Raw genomic sequence first — 22,516 nt, forward strand, 5'->3', positions numbered from 1 at the left:
TAAGAACGTCTTTTAAGTTCAGACCATGTTCAGACTTTTCCATACTGACCGATTAATGTTAAACATCAATATTATCTATGACGAATAAAATTAAGTGACATATTTACCAAAAAAACCGGGTTCGATTCCCAAACTGAAAACCAGTTTCTTACATGAACTGTTTTTGTCACTAAAATCAACGACATGGTTCCTAAGAAAACAATTCAACACCGTGCTCCGTCCGAGCCACGTTCAGGCATGAATCACATTATACAAAAAGTATACGATAATGTTTGTTTGAGGCTGGATACCGACAAGGTGTAGCATAAAATTACATATCTCATAATGAAGCACGAGCAGAAGACATACGACAATACGTATAGCTCTGTTTTGTAACAAATATTGTTATGGTATTTCATATTTGCTGTCCTAGTTATGTTTATGTCCACATAACAATTTCATATAGAACGAAAGTAATCTCTCAAAACTTTCGTTTGAAAGTATTTAGGAAAAAATTCGCAATTCGATCTTCGAAATCTATAGAGTGCGTTGTAGTGTATAATTGAATTGATGCGTTGGCTCGCAGGACTGCCGCGGTCGTTCGGCCGCGGCGTTTTAGGCGCCCCAAAACAAAACAGATGAACAATAAGCAATAATGTTGATGATGGATTTTAGCTACGAATAGTAAATCCGAGGAATGTAAATTGATAATGTAAACCTACATCATCTGCTATGCAGTTTTTGAAAACGATTTTGGATATTCCGTTCTAATGATAGTTAATTTAGTTTGAAAATCAAGTGTGGCACAAGGAACAAAAATAAAAATAATTGAAATACCATTGTTGTGCGTATTTTTATTAATGTAACGGAGAAATTAATTTATAACGTAGTCATTTATCTGATATGCAGTGGGTTTTTTAGTCGTACAATTAAACTTTTTCCAAATGATGTATGAGAATAGAATGAAGAGGTTAAGATCTAGGAGATTAATATTTTATATTTGATCGATTATAGATCAGAGTGAAATCGAAATAAGGCCCTGCGCAGACGGCACACTTTTTGTGCGATCGAGTCTGCGGCGCACAAAAAGTCTGCATGGCGCGCAAAAAGTCGGTCGCGGATTTTTCACAGACTCAACGCACACGACGCACATCTTCGATCATTTTGTCGGCAGAGCTGTAGGGACGTAGACGCTATGGAAATCGTGTAAAGTGTGCGCCGTCTGCGTTAGCGCGCGTTGAAGCAAACGTTCAATTCTTTTCACACACTTTTGTGCGGAGCGGCGCGGTGCGGTCTGCCGGAATTACACGGATTTTTTGTGCGCCGGACTTTTTGCGCGTCGTGTGCGTTACTGCATATAATTTCATAGGTTCTATTTTCACAGACTAAAAAGTGCGTCACGGATAGTCTGTCGTCTGCGCATGGCCTAAAAGGAAGAATATCTTTCCAATTTGTACTTATACTATATGAATCGTATAGGTTTTAGTTTTATATACGATTTCTAAGGATACCTATTTATTCTTACATATTGAGCGATGGATCCAGTATATGTAACACATATCTTTATAAAAATATATTTCTTATGCGTGTGTTTGTTCCTAAACACCTCCAAAACGGCAGGATCAATTTTAATGAAATTTTTGGAATGAATGGATGTGGGAAGGGTAAATAAAATGCATGAATACTTGATAAATAATAGGAGTTTATTGAACCTAATTGTACATTTTACGCCGAACACTATACATAATTGAACATAATATCCTAAAATTACACAAATTATATTATAATTAAAAATAATTCCGAATAAATATCCAGTCTCATTGAGGTGGGAAATAAATGCACCTTTAAACATTTTATTTATCGATTTGTAGCATTTGCGTGTAAAATAAACGATTTTTATACATCACTAAAGTGAAGTCCCGTGTCCCCTAGTGGGGTAAGGGGCAGATGCATTATACATCTGTTTCACTGATCGATTTTCTTTTAGGGACAAGTAGGTGATAAACCTTCTGTGTCCTACCAGACCGAGACATTTTTTTTCTTCGTCTCCACCGGGAATCGAACCCAGAACCCCTCGGTGCTCGTGCTACGCTCACGCGTCAACCACTGTACCAAGGAGGCGATTATACTTCAGTTTTACATAATATCATTTCTGTGTAAATGATGTTTCCTCCAAATGCTTCAAATCGATAAACAACAATTAAAAACAACATTGTAAAACAAATCAGTCTAATATTTCACTTATTAATAAATACAATTTCCGAATGTTTCGTTGTTTGTACAATTCGTATAAAATAATACAATCATAATAAATATCTACTGAGACCATTGAGAAATAAGTTTGAATTTTGTTTAAAAATCAGTCGAATTAAAATATATATAAATCAATTCCATACAAGACGATGTTTACACAATATTTATATTAAAATGTTTGCATGAGCCAAAAATATCATATTAAGTATATGTAACACAAAGATAAGATTTTTAAGCTATTGCATAGCTTCTATCGCGGGCCTTGAGCGCGGGGACCGAATCCAGAAATTCCGTAACGAAAAAACCTCACGCTCCCCACTCCGACGGGCGCGGAGGTGTGGCTTGAAGGCATAGCATGCAATAGCTTTACCGCGGCAGTCTCCGAGTGCCACACGTCTTTTTTTTAGTCTGGTAACATAATTTTTTCATAAAATATTCGTAATTTTAACTGACAATTGAGTTAAACAGAATATATCCGAGAGATTTGAAATCTTACAACATAATATTATATGATATTTGCGCATGCAAACTGTTCCAATTTACAACGTTGTGTAGTAACATCATTTGAATTATAGATAAAACATAACATATGTAATATGGCGGACTTTACTGGAAGAAATATTACAATTAAAACTAATGTATTTAGCATTTACGTTGCAACGATGCATGTTTTTTGTGCGTTTTTTAAACAAAATCTATACATATAATAAAATCGTAGGAAAGTCAAAACTGTATATTGAATATATTTTTTTAAAGAATACTTGGGGCGTAATCTACAATAGATACCGAAGCCAAAAATATAGTTTTTAGAATTTTTGTCTGTTTGTGTGTATGTATGTCCGGGCTAATCTCCAAAAATTTTTGCATGGATTTACTTCAAATTTTGTACAGAGATAGCTTGAGACTTAAAGGACATAGGATAGGTTTTATCCCGGAAATCCCACGGGAACGGGAACTATGTGGGTTATTCTTTGACTACGCGGGCGAAAAGCTAGTAATAAATATTAGTTTGGATTCGCCGGTCGTTGCATCGTAAATGCCAAAGACAAAAATAGTTTCGCGCATTTTCAAATGTATGATACACTTACAAACGTAATAATTATAGAAAAATATTAAATAGGAGCGTATTTACATGGGAGTTCAGTTAAATATAAAATGTTACTTTTATCTAAGCACAAGTACCTAACTATTAAGTACTTAGTTAGTTTCTAGAAAAAAATATCTTTACAAAATGTTTCTAGGGAAACAATTTTAAGGCATGTATTTATTTTAAACCTTGCTTGTGCCTAAATAGAAGTAAAACTATTTGGATACAACTATTGCGATAACGAATCGGTAAAAAAACATCGGTTGGTAAATCTATCATAAAATTTCTATTTCAAAATGTCGGTTTTTTGTTAATAAAAAATATAAGTTTCTGGTTATACACAAAAGTGGTATCCAAATACAGAACTTACAAATATAAAGCCTGGGTCGTCGACCCGTAAAAATATTAAACAACAATGTCAAAAAACCGTGTTCGATATTAATCCTTATTCCTTACGAGTTAAGGTACAAAATATTTACAACAAGTGGATCCGTGCGTTTACATAAAAGCTACAATGAGCCACAGATTAAAAAACTTTTTTATTTATAAAAAAGAGCGTGTGTGCCGAGCACACGTGTCAGAAGTGAAACTTTGGCAAGATTTGAAAGATACCAAAATCGTCGCCTTACTCCATGACGTGACGGTATTGCTATGACGCGACCTTAAAATTTTACTCTCAACGCGCGTGAAGAAGTTCCACTTCAAATTGCAAGTCACTGCGAATAATATATAATAGTGTATGTTAAATTGTAATCCAAGTTATTATTTTTGAATTGAAAATTCTTTAGCCGTTTCTTTGGTCGCGTCATGGCAATACCGTCACGTCATGGAGTAAGATGTTGGTATCTTCGAATTTTGCCAAAGTTTCACTTCTGACATGTGCTCAGCACACGCTCTTTATTATTTTGGCAAGTTTTTTAATCTGTGACTCGTGGATTATAGAAAATTCGATGGAGATCGTCAGTCTAATTACAAAATTGATCTCTAACGTAAAGACGTATAAAAATTTGAGCTCACTCAACACTTAATTTATATATTTTTAGTATATTCGAGGCCTGCGGTGTCAATTCGTTAGCAAATTTATTTATTAATAAATTTCAACAACTATTTAGTCAAAGGCCGATATGTCATAAGATACTTGTGTATCGTTTTAAAGGCTTTTTTCGGTTTTCGTCATTCTTAGAAATACATAGTTTTGGCATTAGTCCGATTTCTATAAATTTCATGCGACTATTTCATTCATTTAATACTGTTATAACAAACAAACAAAAAAACAATTATTAAGTACATATTTTTTGTAAAAAATAATAATTATGGCAAGTTGAATACATCGCAAAATTAAATAAAATTAACCTTCAAAATATTATGTAAAAATATCTAAAAACTGCAATAATGATCTTGTAGTATTAAAAAATCGAAATAATTCCTGAAAATTCAATTTTTAATACAGACGATACAATTTTTTATCATGCCGTAAAAATGAACGCACCACTCGACTAGCATAAATATAATACATTATTTTACAATCAATAAACTAATATGGCAGTATTTATAATTAAAATCTAAAATATTCAAATAATTTAATAATCAGTACAATTCGTCATATAATTTCAAAATTCACTCATAATAAATAATAGTTATAAAACTTATAAAAATTATAATACGTCGAAGTATTAACAATATTCTGAATTTGTCGCCAAATGTTTTAATTTCGCTGTCGCTTAAGTCACATTAAGTAGGCTCATGAAGCCGAAGATGTCAATTGTGGCTAATTAGCCACATTTCGGAGCCTCCATATACAGTGAAATTAGCAAAAAGGTCCGCTAGCTGTGGAACTGCAGCTTTAGCAGCAGCAGCCCCTCAATTATCGACATTTTTTGCCTTTTCTCTGCGGTCTAATAACCGATAGTCTTTCATTTCTTCAATTTTACAACTGGCTAATTAGCCACTATCTGAAGTGAATTCTGTCTTATTAGTCATATTTTGGAGTTTTCACAGTACAATTGTTATATATTTTAAAATATAATAGTCCCAAAGTCCCGCTGCTGCTGTTTGATATCAGAGAGGTCCCTCATCAGTCCCTTAAAGTGGATTCTGGCTAAATAGCTGCTGCTTCATTAACCCCACAAATATCGGGATCCTCATCTTTTACAAGTGGCTAATTAGCCACATTTCCACATATTTAGCCGCTAGCAATGGAACTGCTGCTGCGTGATAGCAGACAAGTCCTTCATCAGCCCCTCCAAGTTCTGCATGTCGCGGTGCAGCCGTTCCGTAGAACGGGACGGGGTGAGGGGCTCCAGTTCTGCCCCACTGTGGGGGACACTACCTCCTGGGGACATAATAACTTGAATAAATTTAGGGCCATATAAATTTATAAAGAACTAGCGGTCCGCCCCGGCTTCGCCCGTGGTACATATTTCGCAATAAAAGGTAGCCTATGTTCTTCCTCAGGGTCTAAAGATTATCTGTGCCAAATTTCATCAAAATCGGTCCAGTAGTTAATGCATGAAAACCATACATACATACATACAAACCTTTCCTCTTTATAATATTAGTATAGATAGAAAAAATTCGATCACGAGGCGGACTCGAACCCGCATCCTTTCGCGCCATTCCGGCGCGGATGCCTGACCAACTCAGCCACTCGTGACCCGCAAGAGCGATCGAATTTATTCTATTCTTTATAAATTTATATTTATAAAGCATTTGAATGCCATAAAACTAAAAATATTAATTCAATAAATTATACATTGAGATATACATATGGAGACGACACCGCCTACATCACTTATGTTCCGCTCAACATAAGCCATATGGCTTAACTGCACGCTCATTTTTTATTTGTAAGTGAAACGCATCAAATATGCCTTCGTGTGTGTTACGATATTGCACAAATAATACGGAAAAGTGACTAACATAACTTTTCATCGGTAAGTACCTAACTAGATAATAATTTTTAAAACTTAGAGCAAAAAAATGGCGTACAGATTTTGTTCGTGGTGTCTCCTCCATATGTAGTAATATTATCTCAATGATTTAGTACTAACTTTTGCCCGCGTTAGTAAGTTTATTATATTCCTTGAAAACAGAATTGGTTCAAAATTTAAAATCTCGCGGTATCACACAAGTAATACCTAGTCTCAACAAACAGACAGACAGACAAAATTACTACCTATACTAATATTATAAAGCTGAAGAGGTTGTTTGAATGCGCTAATCTAAGGAACTACTGGTCGGATTTGATAAATTCTTTCGATATTAGATAACCTATTTTACGAAATCAGTCCAGTAGTTCTTGAGATTCACTAATATTCAAACAAACAAACTCTTCAGATTTATAATATAAGTATTATAGATATAGTAAAAAATAATTTTATTCCGGGAGTTCCATAGTGTCATTCATATTGAATTTTATCAAATTATGCTTCCGTTGTGACGTGAAAAATAGACAAACAAACAGATTTACAAAAGGAGAAAAAAATTTCTTGTGGTTTTTATTACGTACCTAATTGTAATCTATTTGGAATATGTCCTGGCGAAGAGTTCGCACTCTTCTTATATGGTGACGTCTCTCTCACACTACCCGCTGGAAATAATAAAATACAATATAATATAGTGGGTTGTTGTTATCCAACTTTGCTTAAAGGGGGGTAATGTTTTATATAGAAAAATGTTGTTTTAATAACATTATGTAAATTGATGATAAACAACTCATATTTATTGAGCACTAATTACAAATTAAATATACATTTGATACTCTAAAGTGCAAAAATAGTAGCATGGGAGGTGTATGTGTAAAAACGAGTAATGTATATTTGTGGATTCTGATGTTTTTTGCAGTTATGTACTTTATGTGTGTGTGCGTGTATCAATGTATTTATATATATGTCTGTATATGTGTGAGTGTTTATGTCTATACATATGTATTGTGTGCAAGTGTTATATCATCATCATGTACAAATATATACATGTGTACATTCACATATTATGTTTGTGTGTGTGAATAATATGAATGTTTGTACACATGTGTTTGTGTGTGTGTGTGTGTGCGTGTATCAACTCACCTTTAGAATGCGACGGCGTAGAATGATCGGACGCGTTATCTAACGCGAAACTGTGCAACGCACCGGTATGTGCCCGTCTCTGTAACGAGCCCGCACCGGTATTGGTACCGATACCGGTACCGGTACCGGTGTTGCCCGGTATTGTGTTGGTGCCCGCTTCGCTACTGAGCGAGTCTCGGCTGTGGACACGTTGATAAATAGTTTTATATCCAAGTCAGTTTTATATAATTATATTGTAGTTTTAGAAACAGTTGTAAAATGAGGGTAGGTCAATATAAGACAATATACAACTATACATATATTGTATGTTTAGTTTTAAGCATTCACAAATGTATATATTGTGTGTGTGTGTGTACGGTCAGCAATATCATTGTACAGTGTGTATACGGTCAGCAAAATACTGTCTATGTTTAGGGTCAGCAAAAAAATATAAAATGTGTATGTACAGTCAGCAACTCACTGTGTATAATGTCCCAGCGGCTCATAAGCCACATAGTGCCCTCTCTCTCTCGCACTTAACGCAGTCGCATACACATCGGTACCCGCACATGCGCTTAGAGGACATGTACTTGCACCGCCTGGGAATTAAAAAACAAAGATGGATGCTAGCTTGAAATAAAATTAAGTGTATTTTTGATATTGTGCGGACTTCGCACTGTACGCGTTACACCGCAAGTATAAATAAAATATATATAAATATTTCAGGACAATTTTCACACACAGCACGATCTGATCCTATACAAGCTTTCACTTGTGTTATGGAAACCAGATGGCTGATATACATACATATATATAATTTTAAATAAATACTTATATAGATAATCAACACCCAGACACAGAGCAAACATATATGTTCATCACACAAATATTTGCCCCGGGTGGGAATCGAACCCACGACCTAAAAAACACGCTTTTTATAGAAAACCGAACTAAAAAATAGAAAATTTTATCAAATTAGTGTATTGTCATCGGTCCTCAATAAATCTACAAAGTTTGAACGAAATCTGGCCGTTTAAAGTGGGTCAAAATCGCGCCCAAAGAAGTCGGTTACAAACTTACAGGTGAAGCTAATATAAAGCGTGTAATAACATTAAATTCCCACTAAAATAACCAAAAAGAAGACATAAGAAGAGAACGCAAGAGCCAAGAAGAGTCAAGAAGAGTCAAACTAATACATACACGGTGCAGGCGGTGCGTGTAACGACGCGAGAGAAGATTGCGCTGAGCTCAGCGGCGCTACTCCTGTGAGGAGCGGGGTACTCTGGAAATAATAGGTAGATTATTATTTAAAAAATGTATGCGTGTACTAGAGTACACACGTAAGAAGTGAAACTTAAAAATGTCACGAGTATGGCGTAACGCAAAAATGTCACGCGTACGGCGTAACGCAAAAATGTCACGAGTATTGCGTAACGCAAAAATGTCACGCGTACGGCGTAACGCAAAAATGTTACACTAAATTTTTGTCCAACCCCGATAAAGAAGTTTCACTTCAAAAATAAGAAAGCAGTATGCAAATATTTATTTATTTATAAAAGACTAGCTTTTCGCAAGCGTTTTCAGAAAAAAACCCGCATAGTTCCCGTTCCCGTGGGATTTCCGGGATAAAACCTATCCTATGTGTTAATCCAAGTTACCCTCTATATGTGTGCTAATTCATTATAATCGGTTCAGTAGTTTATGCGTGAAAACTATACATAAATACATACAAAAATTTCCTCTTTATAATATTAGAATAGAAAGGTCTGGAAAAATAAAAAAAGTCGTGGTAAAAACAGTTGATTGGTAAAACAAAAAATGATACATTTAATTTGCATACATAAACTATTTACAATTAATGTTTTCTGATACCATAAAAGAACTCTTTATTATAAGTGCTTTGAAAACATTTAAAATGACAAAAATTAGATTGAAACAAGCACAAAAAATCCTCATTTTTTCTACTGACGAAATTGTAGTGTAATATCAAGTGTATTCATAGGTTTAAAAAAACAAAATTGCAAAAAAATATAGCCCTTGAAACAATTTGTTTTTTCAAAATTTAATCCAAATCAAACTTTTGGTGACATAGCAATTTTTTTCAAAAATTTCAAGCCCAATCAAGTACTTATTTTACACAATACATATTCAAAATATATAATATGTACTAGCGGTCCACCCCGGCTTCGCCCGTGGTACCTACATGTTTGAACTATCCTATCTCTCAAGTTGGATCGAACTGCACATGTTGTGCGAATTTTATAATAATCGGTTAAGTGGTTTAGGAGTCCATTGAGGACAAACATTGGGACACGAGATTTATATATATATTAAAGATTAAAATATTAAACCCACCTGATCAGGCATATGCCGTCGTCTCTCACACGTGGAGGTGCACCCCACGCCCATGCCCACTCCCACCCCCACCCCCACTCCTGTCATCGCTGAAAGGATAATATTTATTTTATAATGTCAAATATGTTTTAAGATATGATTTTTTGTTGTTGTAAGGAGTGAGATAGTTTGGTAAATTATAGAAAATGATAAATTGCGGAAAAATTCATTAAAAATATAGTGATATCTCACAAAAATATATAATATGTAATAATAATAGGATGATATTTCGCATAGGATTGCTTTTGATACGATGGAATCCATAATAATAAATAACAAAAAATTAAGAAAAAAAAACTGCGTAAAATAAAAAAGTATAACACAAAAGTGTGCACCAAAATAATTGAACTAAAAACAAAAAAAAAACTAAAAACCTAAATAAGGCGGCACACAATCGGGCGGATCGCAGCGGTTGCAACGCGGCGTTCGGCACGCGTCCGAACCGCCCGAGCCCGAGCAACACCCCGTGCGGGACTCTTGCACAAACAAACAGACAAACATAGATAAAATAAAGGTAAATAAAAAGTGCAATTAGTAAAAAAAAAACGTAAAATAACTGAGTCTTAAAAGTGTACAAGAATAGAAAACGGACAGTTCACGACTGTTTGTAGTGTCACTACTGTTTGTAGACAGTGTCACTACTGTTTATACTTGTTTACTGTCGCTAAATTTTCTCCGTGTGACATAACTATTTTTTCTGGAGAGCTGTTTCAGACGTTTCAAGAGTTTTCCTACTGTTTATATCTGTATACTGTGATTTAGTTGAAGTAAAAGTACCAAAATTTTGTTCGTGTTACGTATTAACTATTTTTTTTGTAGTTTTAACTGTTTGTACTGTATGGTGTAGACTTGTGTCACATTGTTTATTTACATAACTCACCGACATAAGTAGGCACATAGCGTCGGTCCAATGACGCAGGTGTAGTCCGAGTCGGTTCGTATTCAGCGGGCGGAGCTCGGAGTGTTAGCGTGGACGATACTAGGGCTCCTGTGTCCACGCTGCCCGCTGATACTGGGGAGATTGGGTTAATTGTTGAAGAATGTGGGAAAAATTGGGGAGAAAATGGGAATAATTGGGTAAAACGTGTTTTGGAATTAGAAATAGATGGAAAAAGTAAAAAACACGCGTATTGTGAGTCAAGACTACTGGCAAATAGGAGAAGATTGGGTAAAATTATTGATTTGTGATCCGATAAAAAAATTGCAAAAAATAGACTTGTTAGAGCATATTAAAGTCGTATCTAGCGCAAATTTAATCTAGCAAATACAGTAAAAGCAGGGAAAGAAATGAAATTAGACACGTATTTTGTTAACAGAAATAAGATGAAAATAATAATTCTGTTAGTTCTGTTAAAAAATGGAAATCATTGCGATGATTTAAAATTACTTTATTCTATATCGAACAAGGATTCTACACCTTCCTTGCAATTTTGCTTACTATAAAAATTAATAAGATATCATGCTTTTTAAAGTCAAACAAAAATTATTTTACTGGTTCTACAAGTTTACGTAAAAATGAACTAAAATTATTTTACTAACAACGTAAGAAAGTTGTAACTACAAGTCAAACATGTTGTAGGAAAAATCAAATGCACTAAAATCAAATGCACTTAAAATCAAATGCATGTTATAGAAAAATCAAATGCACTAAAAATCAAATGCATGTTATAGAAAAAATCAAATGCACTTAAAATCAAATGCATGTTATAGAAAAAATTAAATGCACTTAAAATCAAATGCATGTTATAGAAAAAATCATATGCACTAAAAATCAAATGCATGTTATATAAAAAATCAAATGCACTTAAAACTTAACAAGCCAAAAAACAAAAAGGTAACCAACTCGTACTCTTACTGGCTGAGCTGTGCAGGCTCTTGTCCATGTGCTTTAGTTCCATCTGGTCGTGGTGTATCCACAGGTCCGGGGGTTTGATTCCCGCTGAGGCAGACGCCTTTTGGTATGTGCTGGAGGGAAAAGATAATTTTACACTTATTATTTAGTGTATCTCATTAAAAAAAAGTATATTTAACAACATTAGCTGTTTCTCGTCATGCTTGATTTTGATATGATATTACTATTGTAATCAGTTTGTAGTTTAGTTTGAAGTCTAGTGACTTGTATTTGCTTTGTCTAGTATAGTGAAGAAGTCTTCACTAGATTACGCTACACTGTAATAATAAAGTGTAGTGTATTTTACTTTTAAGAAATCTAGTAGTGAAGTATATTGTAGCCTCGTGTTATGTGACGTAGTGTACTGTATAGTGTAGTGTAATGTACAGCTGTAGTTTGGTGTATAGTGTAGTGTAGTGTGTTATAGTGTAAGGTAGTGTTGTGTGTTGTAGTGTAGTGTAGTGCGTATCTATAGTGTAGTGTGTTGTAGTGTAGTATACCTAGTGTCAGGCGACAGCGGGGGCTGTGTCCTGCGACAGCACAGCGACAGCGCGAGCGCAGCCGCTAGAGCGAGCACGGCACACGCCCCGCCCGCGCTCGCCCACAGCCACGCTGATGTGGCGCTGGCTAGACCCGCTCCTTCACCACTTTCTGAACACAGAAGTGGGATAGGGAATATCTTTAAACGATTCACACAAAAAAAGACGGGTTGCACTGGGGGAGTGCCGGCAGAAGTGAAAACTTGATTATTATTTATTAACGTTGAGCATGTTTGATACTTTGGAGTGGTATCCGCCTTACGCTTTTTCGATCAGGTCACGTGTCCTGACGCGAGTTTAAGATTTTATACCCACATGTATTTTTTACAGAAAAAGTGCTCAACGCCGCAAAAGAAGTTTTCACTTCAAAAATGTATGCGTGTACAAGTGTACACACGTAAGAAGTGAAACTTCTCTATGACCTTATTTTTTCTATAAATAATTTACTATATGCAACTTTACAGAAATACTTCGAATCACGCGTGGTAGGGATAAGAAAAAGATGGCGCGTAATGGAAAAATGTCACGCGTAACGAAAAAATGTTACACTAATTTTTTTTCCAACCCCGATAAAGAAGTTTCACTTCAAAAAGCTGCACGATTGTTCGATTGTTCGTTACAACTTACAGATACGATATTAATTAACATGGTGATAATGATAGAGATCAAAGTGGTGATGATAATAATGAAATCTTTGTTATAACAGGTGTTAGTAGCAATGATAGTGAAGATTATGATGACGATGAAGATCTTAAAGGTAATGATAAACATTATAATTATATTAATAATTCGCCCGTGGTACATATTTCGCAATAAAAAGTAGCCTATGTTCTTTCTCAGGGTCTAAAGATTATCTGTGCCAAATTTCATCAAAATCGGTCCAGTAGTTTATGAGTCTATTCATTACAATCAAACAAAGTTTTCCTCTTTATAATATTAGTGTAGATTATGAAAACTGAATGGTGACGATAATAATTCTAAGGATCCAAGAGGAAAGGATCTCTCTCTTTGTAATGATAATGACGATAATACTATACTTGATAATAAACACTCACCAAGTCCAGTAGTATACGTAATAATCGGGCTAAAAGGCCCCAGCCCCTTGCTATTCCGCGCCTGTATTTTAAAGCTATACGTGGTCCTGGCCCTGAGGCGGTCCACGCGGGCCCTGGTCCTGTCGCCCACGACCGCGACCGCGGTCCATTCTTCCGCAGCCCCGGTCGTTGGACGTTGGATTGCGTACATTATTACGTAGCCTGTTAAAATGAGTTTGGCTTAAATGTGATATTTTTAATGTTTTATGGAGAGGAAAATTAGTTTTGTGTCCTTTTTTGATATTTTTAAGTAATTGTAATATTGTATTATTTGTAAGTGTATTGTTTTTATCAATAAAAGGATGTTGACTTTGAGATTGGGTTTTATTTTAATTTTCGAAGTTTTGACTAAAATACACACACACACGTTTGCGTGTGCACGCACGCGTAGTGAACACACATAACATATTATGGAATGGAAGTAGGCGATCGGCTTACCTTTTATATTGTGAAAATGAGTGTAAATAAATGGTCTAGCACCATGCCAAAACGCTCTAAAGTAAGGATTTTGGGAATAAAACCTTCCTAAATCCTTGAGAAACCTTCCTAAAACCTGTCAAAACCTTCTTAAACTTGCCAAAAAGCTCTCAGACCGTCTAAAAACCCACCAAAACCTTCCCCCCCCACTCACCAGTAATCCTGCCATTGGGTCTAGCGGGCGGGGTCCAGGCCAGGTCGGCGGCGCGCGCGGGCGGCGCGGCGGGCGACGCGCGCACCTCGCGCGGGGCCGACCCGGGGGCAGCCTCTAGTGTTGTGTTGCTGGCTAGCATGGACCATGCGGACTCGCGACCGCCTTACAAACAAACAAAAATACTTTATTGTGCACCACAGAAAGAAGTACACAATACAATATTAAATAGAAGAGCACAACAGGCGGTCTCATCGCTCAGACAGCCTTACATGGTGGAAAAGGAATATTTTGCGATTAAGCAGGCTAAAGGGAAAACATATCTTTTTGACATGCAATTATTAGAGGCAGAACAAAGAAAATGTTGTTTCTTCCATCCACGACATTTTAAACACAAAAAATTAACAAACTTAGAATATTATAATATATTTCATACATTATTCGAGAACATCTCTTTTGGACACTAATTCTGTTAGAATTCTGTCGAAATAAAAATAAAATTTATAAAAAACGAAGTGTCTAGTCGTCCGCTAAACGGTGAATAAAATAAATTAGTCGTCCGATTACCGGATGAATAAAATAATTTAATCGTCCGATTACCGGATGAATAAAATAATTTAATCGTCCGATTATTCGGATTAATAGATAACCTTTTAACACTAAAGCTAGTTGGGTTGGACTAAAGCAAAGGGGGCGCAGGACTTAGAAAATTTTTGATGGAGTTGGTGTCATTATAACACCTATTTATTATTGTTTTATCGTAAAGATTACGCTAATATAAGCATGTTTTATAGGAACAACTTTTCTCTAAAATCAAAAATGGCCGAGATATTCGCCCTTAACACGTTGACTGCGGCACAGATATATCTGTACTTTCCATTACTGCGTTACGGGTAGTTTTAAACCTTGTCCTATACCAGACATTGTGGCGGCACGAGGCATATTAAACCCCACCGCCCGTAGGAGATCAAAATCCTTTTTTTGGCGCCAAATAAGACAAAGTGTGCGGCTTTTGTCGTGATTATTATTAACAATGAGTTCATTAACCTAAATCTACCGTCGCCCGTGGTTAGATTAGTTAGTTTAGATTCTATGGGTAAAATAAAATGTGGGATCTGATGTACCCCATACCGCACTGAACGATAGCAGTTTTTCATATAATTTAGTGATGGGAAAAGAAATATCGACTTTATTTAATTGTATTTATTTATCAAACTTATGGATGTTTTTCATTAAAACAGGCCAAGCAATAATATTTTGTCAGATTTCAGATTTTAGAGTTTCACCACCCGGTTTTTCTTCATCTTCCTCCTTGATTAACTTTTTTCGGCAACGTTTCGACATAATCGGCAGCAGTCGTAATTCGTCGCGTGCTCAGTCTCGAATGTGTTGCACAACACTAACCGCGTGAAGCTAGCTTAGGGTGCGGTACGAGGTTCGCGGGGTACGAGGTTTTCGCAACCTCGTTGCGCACTGTGTTAGAATTTTTATTAGTTCAGTGCGGCACGAGGTCCAAGAAACCCGGTATTAAGGTCGGTATACCATTGAACTAGGAATCAATAGCACATCTCAGATATATAGATATCACTTTCCTACACTGAACCAGATGGAAGTTATGCCTCCCGCACGACAGAGAAGTTTAAGTTTTTTCCTACCGCTATAACGACGAGACACGGACAGGGTGTTTCAAGCCCTGTTTCGCAGCGAACGTGTTAATTCGTTAGGTTAGGTTTAGGTTAGGTTAGCCTTTAGGTTAGGTTAGGTTTCTTAAAAAAAAACTACACAGAAATAGGAGCCCCGCGAAGCGGGGCTCCGTCGACGCGCAAAATAAAATCAAGTTTAGGTTAGGTTAGGTTAGGTTTCTTAAAAAAAAAACTACACAGAAATAGGAGCCCCGCGAAGCGGGGCTCCGTCGACGCGCAAAAAAATAATCAAGTTTAGGTTAGGTTAGCCGTTAGGTTAGGTTAGGTTAGGTTTCTTAAAAAAAAAACTAAACAGAAATAGGAGCCCCGCGAAGCGGGGCTCCGTCGACGCGCAAAAAAAAATCAAGTTTAGGTTAGGTTAGCCGTTAGGTTAGGTTAGGTTAGGTTTCTTAAAAAAAAAAAACTACACAGAAATAGGAGCCCCGCGAAGCGGGGCTCCGTCGACGCGCAAAAAAAAAATCAAGTTTAGGTTAGGTTAGCCGTTAGGTTAGGTTTCTTAAAAAAAAAACTACACAGAAATAGGAGCCCCGCGAAACGGGGCTCCGTCGACGCGCAAAAAAAAATCAAATACCTACGTGTGCCCTCCTCCCCCCTCCTCCCCCCACAAAAAACCTATAATACGTGCGGCAGTTCTCTAAAGAAACCCCGATAACCTAACTATATAGATAAATAGATGTTATCGGACGATTAAATTATTTTATTCATCCGGTAATCGGACGACTAATTTATTTTATTCATCCGTTTAGCGGACGACTAGCTTTGTCCTATAAAAAAAGAACATGTGTGTTCACAAAAACTTCAACAAAAAATTTATTCATTTTATTCATAGAACAGTAAAAAGTAAAAACAAATAGAAGTGCTATAATGTCATAATTAGTATGAAAACCGGTGTCGCCAAACCCACACATTTAAACCGATAGTTATACTTAACTTAATTTGAGAAAAAACTGACTTAGGTTATAAATTCAGCATTTCAATATGTACCCTAACGCACCATGTTACGGTTTATTTTAGTATAACAGCCCTAGGTATATTAGCTGTTTTGTGTCTCATTACTCAGAAATTCCAAATTCGAAAACATTCAGCTACTCCACAACAGAGGGCGTTAGTTTTCGATAGATATAACTTTGAACCTTAACACATAGATATAAGGTTGAAATTTGTGTCACTCTACATTAATGACATTAACTTGATATTGACCTGATGCTATGTAGCCTTGTTATCGATAATTCACAAATAAATATTTTTTTGTGCATTTTTTTTCTTTCTATTATTTGAGTATAGTTGTATATGTGTCACATTTTGGGGTATGTTTATTACTACTAATCTGTCTGTCTGTATGTCTTTTCTTATTATTATTTTTAATTAAAAACCGAATAGAATAGTATAAATCTATATTTATTTACAAAATACAAACAGAAAATATGCATTATTTTAAATCTTGGAACTGCTGTAGGTTTGATGTATCGGTGGCCTTTGTTAGACCGCTTAGTACTGTTCGGCATCCAGTTAACTCGTCACGTTGCATTTATCCATTTCTCTTTTAAATTAGCCTCTTTGGGAAATCTATAAATAAATTGAACAAATGAAAGCTAAGGAAAAATAAAATAAAATTTAATATTTATAATGTTTGTCTTTTCTAAAGTATCGATACTGTCGATATGCACCACAAGCATCACTAAAGCGACATTCGTTTGTTTATTGCAATAATATTCCAGAAAGTCTTGTTTGCTGTTCAATCTATAATAGTACTAATTTCTTACGGATTAAGGTTCATTTTGACAAGATATTTGTATACAATTTTGACAAATTACGACAAGCGAAGTTGTAACATAAAATATATGTAAAATAAATAAAAATAAGACTTACCGATGGTATGAAATGCCTCCATTGCTGATATTATTTCGTCTGCTATCATTTTTGCACTCTAATACCGAACAACACGACCTAATTAATAAATAAATATGCAAAAAAGGTTTGACAGTTGACAACTGACTCGAATATTTTTCTGCGCACAACTGAGAGCGAGTTAGGTGATCTTACCCTACGAGTGACACGTGGGCCACGCCCACATCGCACTTTTATCTGTTTTTACTGTTCTGTGTGAAACAGCCTTTACATTGCACCATGTTTTAGGTATTATTGACAACTTTTACAGTATAACATGTTTTAGGCATTAATTTCAACTTTTACAGTGTTTCGCCAGTCAAATTATAGTTAAATAAAAGTAAAATGTAAGGAAGAAACTATACCTAGAAAAAAACATTCTGTTTGTAAAATTCCAACATTTTTTTAAAAGTAAAACATTATTAATCTAAAATCCTCACCTTTAATAAGTTTAACAGCGAACTCATAAGTAGTGTATGGTCTCAAGTCATCCAACATACAGTTTAAATCGGTCACGTTGTATGTACGCACACGACCGCCGGCCGACCAGCGCACTACGTACCGGCGACCGTCTGTTGCTAACTAAAGGAAAATAAGATAGAAAAAGATAGATAAATTCTATTCTGATCCAGGAAAATGACAATGTACTTGCTAAATTCGTAAAAACACTGTATAATTGTAAAAAAACTAAAAAAACACGTATAAACTTATGAAATTATTGTACTGTCAGTGATCTTTGATAAGTGCACAAGGTTTGAATTAAATCTGTCCGTTTAAAGTGGGTCAGAATCAAGGCTAAAATGTGTTATGTGAATAAGTTTCTTTTTTGTTCTTACAAAACACGAAATTATATTTTTTTCATATAATAATATTGTAAAATGATTACCTGTCCTTTGGGTAATGTTGGATCTGTCCAATAAACAACTGCAGTCGTTCCACTCAGCATTATAACCTGAAAAAAAGTTAGAAACATTATATTTTAAGATGATATTCTTGAAATAAAACACACTTACACTTACAGTTACACTTGACACCAAACATCACACACACACAACTTGACACCAAACATCACACACACACACAACTTGACACCAAACATCACACAAACACGCCACATTTGATTTGACATCACACCCCCCCTCCCACTTACCTTCAACCCGACCGGCGGTATCAGTGGCGGAGTATCATTATCCTCAGTGTCCTCCGGATCATCGGCATCAGTTTCGTCCGGTTCGTCCGGTTCGTCGTCCGGAGACGTAGTGCGAGTGCGGACAGTCGCGTATACAGCCGGACCAAGCCCAAGGGCGTTGCTGGCGCGTAGGGATATTACGTATTCCGAGTTCGATTCTGGGGAATTGTTAAAATACAAATAGATAATAAAAATCAAATATAACATTGTAAAATAACGTCAAAAAAATGTTCGCATTTTCATTGAATCGATTAATGAATATTCTTCTGTGCTAAATATGTGTAAGAGTAGATTTTTCAATGTGGCTTATGACTGAGTCATCTTTATAATTTTTCAATGTGGCTTATGACTGAGTCATCTTTATAATTTTTCAATGTGGCTTATGACTGAGTCATCTTTATAATTTTTCAATGTGGCTTATGACTGAGTCATCTTTATAATTTTTCAATGTGGCTTATGACTGAGTCATCTTTATAATTTTTCAATGTGGCTTATGACTGAGTCATCTTTATAATTTTTCAATGTGGCTTATGACTGAGTCATCTTTACAAAGTATTTTACACATTGTAAAATGCTTTTGTTCCTGCCAACCAAACAACTATGTTAAATAATTAACTTAGAATTGCATTATTGATGTTCATTTGTCGTTACCTATCCGTATAGCAAAGTCCCATAACTTCTTCATCTTTCCAATATTTGATTGCTTTCAGACATTAGTTTAATATCACAATTTTTTTACTTTTTTATCTATCTGTCCTTACCCAACCCGCGTATCACATAGCTAGTCCTGTGCACGGGCAGCTCGCGCGAGTGCTCGTCGGGCACGCCGAGCCCCCAGCCGAGCCACCAGCCCCGAGCCGAGCCGCCCGAGCTTGTGGACCCCCACCATACGGATATCCAGTCGCGGCCTGCGCGAGCTGGGGATATGAACAAAAAAAATTGGTTGTCTGTAAAGTCTGTTTACTGACGATAGTTGAACGTGACAACGTCTTAAGAAAATACTGATGGAGCTTCTTTGTCGGTCGTTCCGCGCTCTCGCTTGCACTTCAAGCCTTACATGGAACGCCTCAGAGCGAGGTAACGCGCATGAGTCATGTTTTTTCGTGCGTGCAGCCGGCTCTATCGAATTATAAGACGTTGTCACGTCAAAAAGAAGTAAGACATTATAATCTAATAATATCATAATAGATATGTCACGGCAAGCTCGAGCTGTGAATTTATTTATTTATTTAAATTAAATACACACAATCACGATCTTGTTCGGCCTATAGGTGTTACATTATTTTCGGGTACAGATCGGAAACTAACAAAATGTGTACAATTATTACATCATTGCGATACAGTTTAAATAAGTTAAATGACAATTTATATTTAATAAAGAAATGAAATAGAAAGAAACAATATTACAATACATAATCTAATATTATAAAAGATACAGATATTATACTATATTATTATAAAAGATACATACAGGGTGTCCCAAAAAGTAGTGATGAACGGAAGCTGGGAGGTAAAAGACCTAGAGGGCTATCCGAATCACCCCCATGTATGTTATGCGATTTTTCGTATTTTCGGAGTTATGACGTTTTTTTCAATTTTTCACCTATCGCCGAGTACGATGATATTTTCACTCCTGGTGACGTCAATTATTGCGCTAAATGCTTGATTTTTTTTGTTTGCTAAGCTTTCACACGGAGCGATTTTCACACGGAGATTTTCACACGGAGATTTTCACATAGAGATTTTCACACAGAGATTTTCACACGGAGATTTTCACACAGAGATTTTCACACGGAGATTTCCATGCAGGTTTGCTAAGCTGAAAGATAGGCCAATTCAGAATGGTAACATTTACTACCGTTAGATCTTCGAATGGAATAAAAAAAAGAATTAAATGCCAAGAAAGATAAAATTACCCAGTATGTTCACCACTTTTTTATGTGATTTTATTTTTTTACGGGCCCTTGAAGTGGTGATGTTCACCACGATTTACTATGTTACCATACTGAATTGGCCTATCTTTCAGCTTAGCAAACCTGCATGAAAATCTCCGTGTGAAAATCTCTGTGTGAAAATCTCCGTGTGAAAATCTCTGTGTGAAAATCTCTATGTGAAAATCTCCGTGTGAAAATCTCCGTGTGAAAATCTCCGTGTGACAATCTCCGTGTGACAATCTCCGTGTGAAAATCTCCGTGTGAAAATCTCTGTGTGAAAATCTGTGTGAAAATCAGTGTGAAAATCTCCGTGTGAAAATCTCTGAGTGAAAATCTCTGAGTGAAAATCTCTGTGTGAAAATCTCCGTGTGAAAATCTATTAGTGAAAATCTCTGTTTAAATCTCGGTGTGAAAATCTCTGTGAAAATCTCTGTGTGAAAATCTCTGTGTGAAAATCTGTGTGAAAATCTCTGTGAAAATCTCCGTGTGAAAATCTCCGTGTGACAATCTCTGTGTGAAAACCTGTGTGTGAAAATCTCTGTGTGAAAATCTATTAGTGAAAATCTGTTTAAATCTCGGTGTGAAAATCTCTGTGTGAAAATCTGTGTGAAAATCTGTGTGAAAATCTCCGTGTGAAAATCTCCGTGTGAAAATCTCTGTGTGAAAACCTGTGTGAAAATATCTGTGTGAAAATCTCTGTGTGAAAATCTCGCTCTATGTGAAAATCTGTGTGTAAATCTGTGTGAAAATCTCGGTTTGAAAATCTCTTTGTGAAAATCTCCGTGTGAAAATCTCTGTGTGAAAATCTCTGTAAAAATCTGTGTTTAAATCTCGGTGTGAAAATCTGTGTGAAAATCTCTGTGTGCAAATCTCGGAGTGAAAATCTATTAGTGAAAATCTCTGTTTAAATCTCGGTGTGAAAATCTCTGTGTGAAACTCTGTGTGAAAATCTATGTGAAAAACTGTGTGAAAATCTGTGTGAAAATCTGTGTGAAAATCTCTGTGTGAAAATCTGTGTGAAAATCTCTGAGTGAAAATCTCTGTGTGAAAATCTCTGTGAAAATTTCCGTGTGAAAATCTTCGTGTGAAAATCTCCGTGTGACAATCTCTGTGTGAAAACCTCTGTGTGAAAAACTCTGTGTGAAAATCTATTAGTGAAAATCTCTGTTTAAATCTCGGTGTGAAAATCTCTGTGTGAAAATCTCTGTGTGAAAATCTGTGTGAAAATCTCCTTGTGAAAATCTCCGTGTGAAAATCTCTGTGTGAAAATCTGTGTGAAAATCTCTGTGTGAAAATCTCCGTGTAAAAATCTCTGTGTGAAAATCTCTGTGTGAAAATCTGTGTAAATCTCTGTGTGAAAATCTCTGTGTGAAAATCTCCGTGTGAAAATCTCTGTGTGAAAATCTCTGTGTGAAAATCTGTGTGAATCTGTGTGAAAATGTCTGTGTGAAAATTTCTGTGAAAATCTGTGTGAAAATCTCTGTGTGAAAATCTCTGTGTGAAAATCTCTGTGTGAAAATCTCTGTGTGAAAATCTCTGTGTGAAAATCTCTGTGTGAAAATCTCTGTGTGAAAATCTCTGTGTGAAAATCTCTGTGTGTGAAAATCTGTGAAAATCTCTGTGTGTGAAAATCTGTGTAAATCTCCGTGTGAAAATCTCCGTGTGAAAATCTCCGTGTGAAAATCTCCGTGTGAAAATCTCCGTGTGAAAATCTCCGTGTGAAAATCTCCGTGTGAAAATCTCCGTGTGAAAATCTCCGTGTGAAAATCTCTGTGTGAAAATCTCTGTGTGAAAATCTCTGTGTGAAAATCTCTGTGTGAAAATCTCTGTGTGAAAATCTCTGTGTGAAAATCTCTGTGTGAAAATCTCTGTGTGAAAATCTCTGTGTGAAA

General features: G+C 35.9%; 1 protein-coding gene across 1 annotated transcript in view; it reads right to left on the reverse strand.

Annotated features, from left to right (window-relative positions):
* Window positions 1-5,159: 5,159 nt before the first annotated feature.
* fra (neogenin protein frazzled) overlaps window positions 5,160-22,516 on the reverse strand; it is a 108,359-nt gene continuing 91,002 nt past the window's right edge. The window contains exons 17-32 of the mRNA XM_090117413.1: window positions 19,452-19,607; window positions 18,652-18,848; window positions 18,388-18,453; window positions 17,942-18,083; window positions 13,915-14,076; window positions 13,245-13,445; window positions 12,151-12,301; window positions 11,603-11,724; window positions 10,640-10,771; window positions 10,134-10,235; window positions 9,721-9,809; window positions 8,566-8,647; window positions 7,847-7,964; window positions 7,387-7,565; window positions 6,828-6,908; window positions 5,160-5,651 (exon numbers count right to left, since the gene is read on the reverse strand). Coding sequence (XP_089973539.1) covers window positions 5,509-5,651; window positions 6,828-6,908; window positions 7,387-7,565; window positions 7,847-7,964; window positions 8,566-8,647; window positions 9,721-9,809; window positions 10,134-10,235; window positions 10,640-10,771; window positions 11,603-11,724; window positions 12,151-12,301; window positions 13,245-13,445; window positions 13,915-14,076; window positions 17,942-18,083; window positions 18,388-18,453; window positions 18,652-18,848; window positions 19,452-19,607 — 2,123 coding nt within the window. The 3' untranslated portion in view covers window positions 5,160-5,508. The remainder of the gene's footprint in view (window positions 5,652-6,827; window positions 6,909-7,386; window positions 7,566-7,846; window positions 7,965-8,565; window positions 8,648-9,720; window positions 9,810-10,133; window positions 10,236-10,639; window positions 10,772-11,602; window positions 11,725-12,150; window positions 12,302-13,244; window positions 13,446-13,914; window positions 14,077-17,941; window positions 18,084-18,387; window positions 18,454-18,651; window positions 18,849-19,451; window positions 19,608-22,516) is intronic.

This window comes from Colias eurytheme, chromosome 28 (genome assembly GCF_061535395.1).
Source record: "Colias eurytheme isolate Ceu_HAF_F1 chromosome 28, ilColEury1 Martin Lab GWU primary, whole genome shotgun sequence".
NCBI classification, from domain to species: Eukaryota; Metazoa; Arthropoda; class Insecta; order Lepidoptera; family Pieridae; genus Colias; species Colias eurytheme.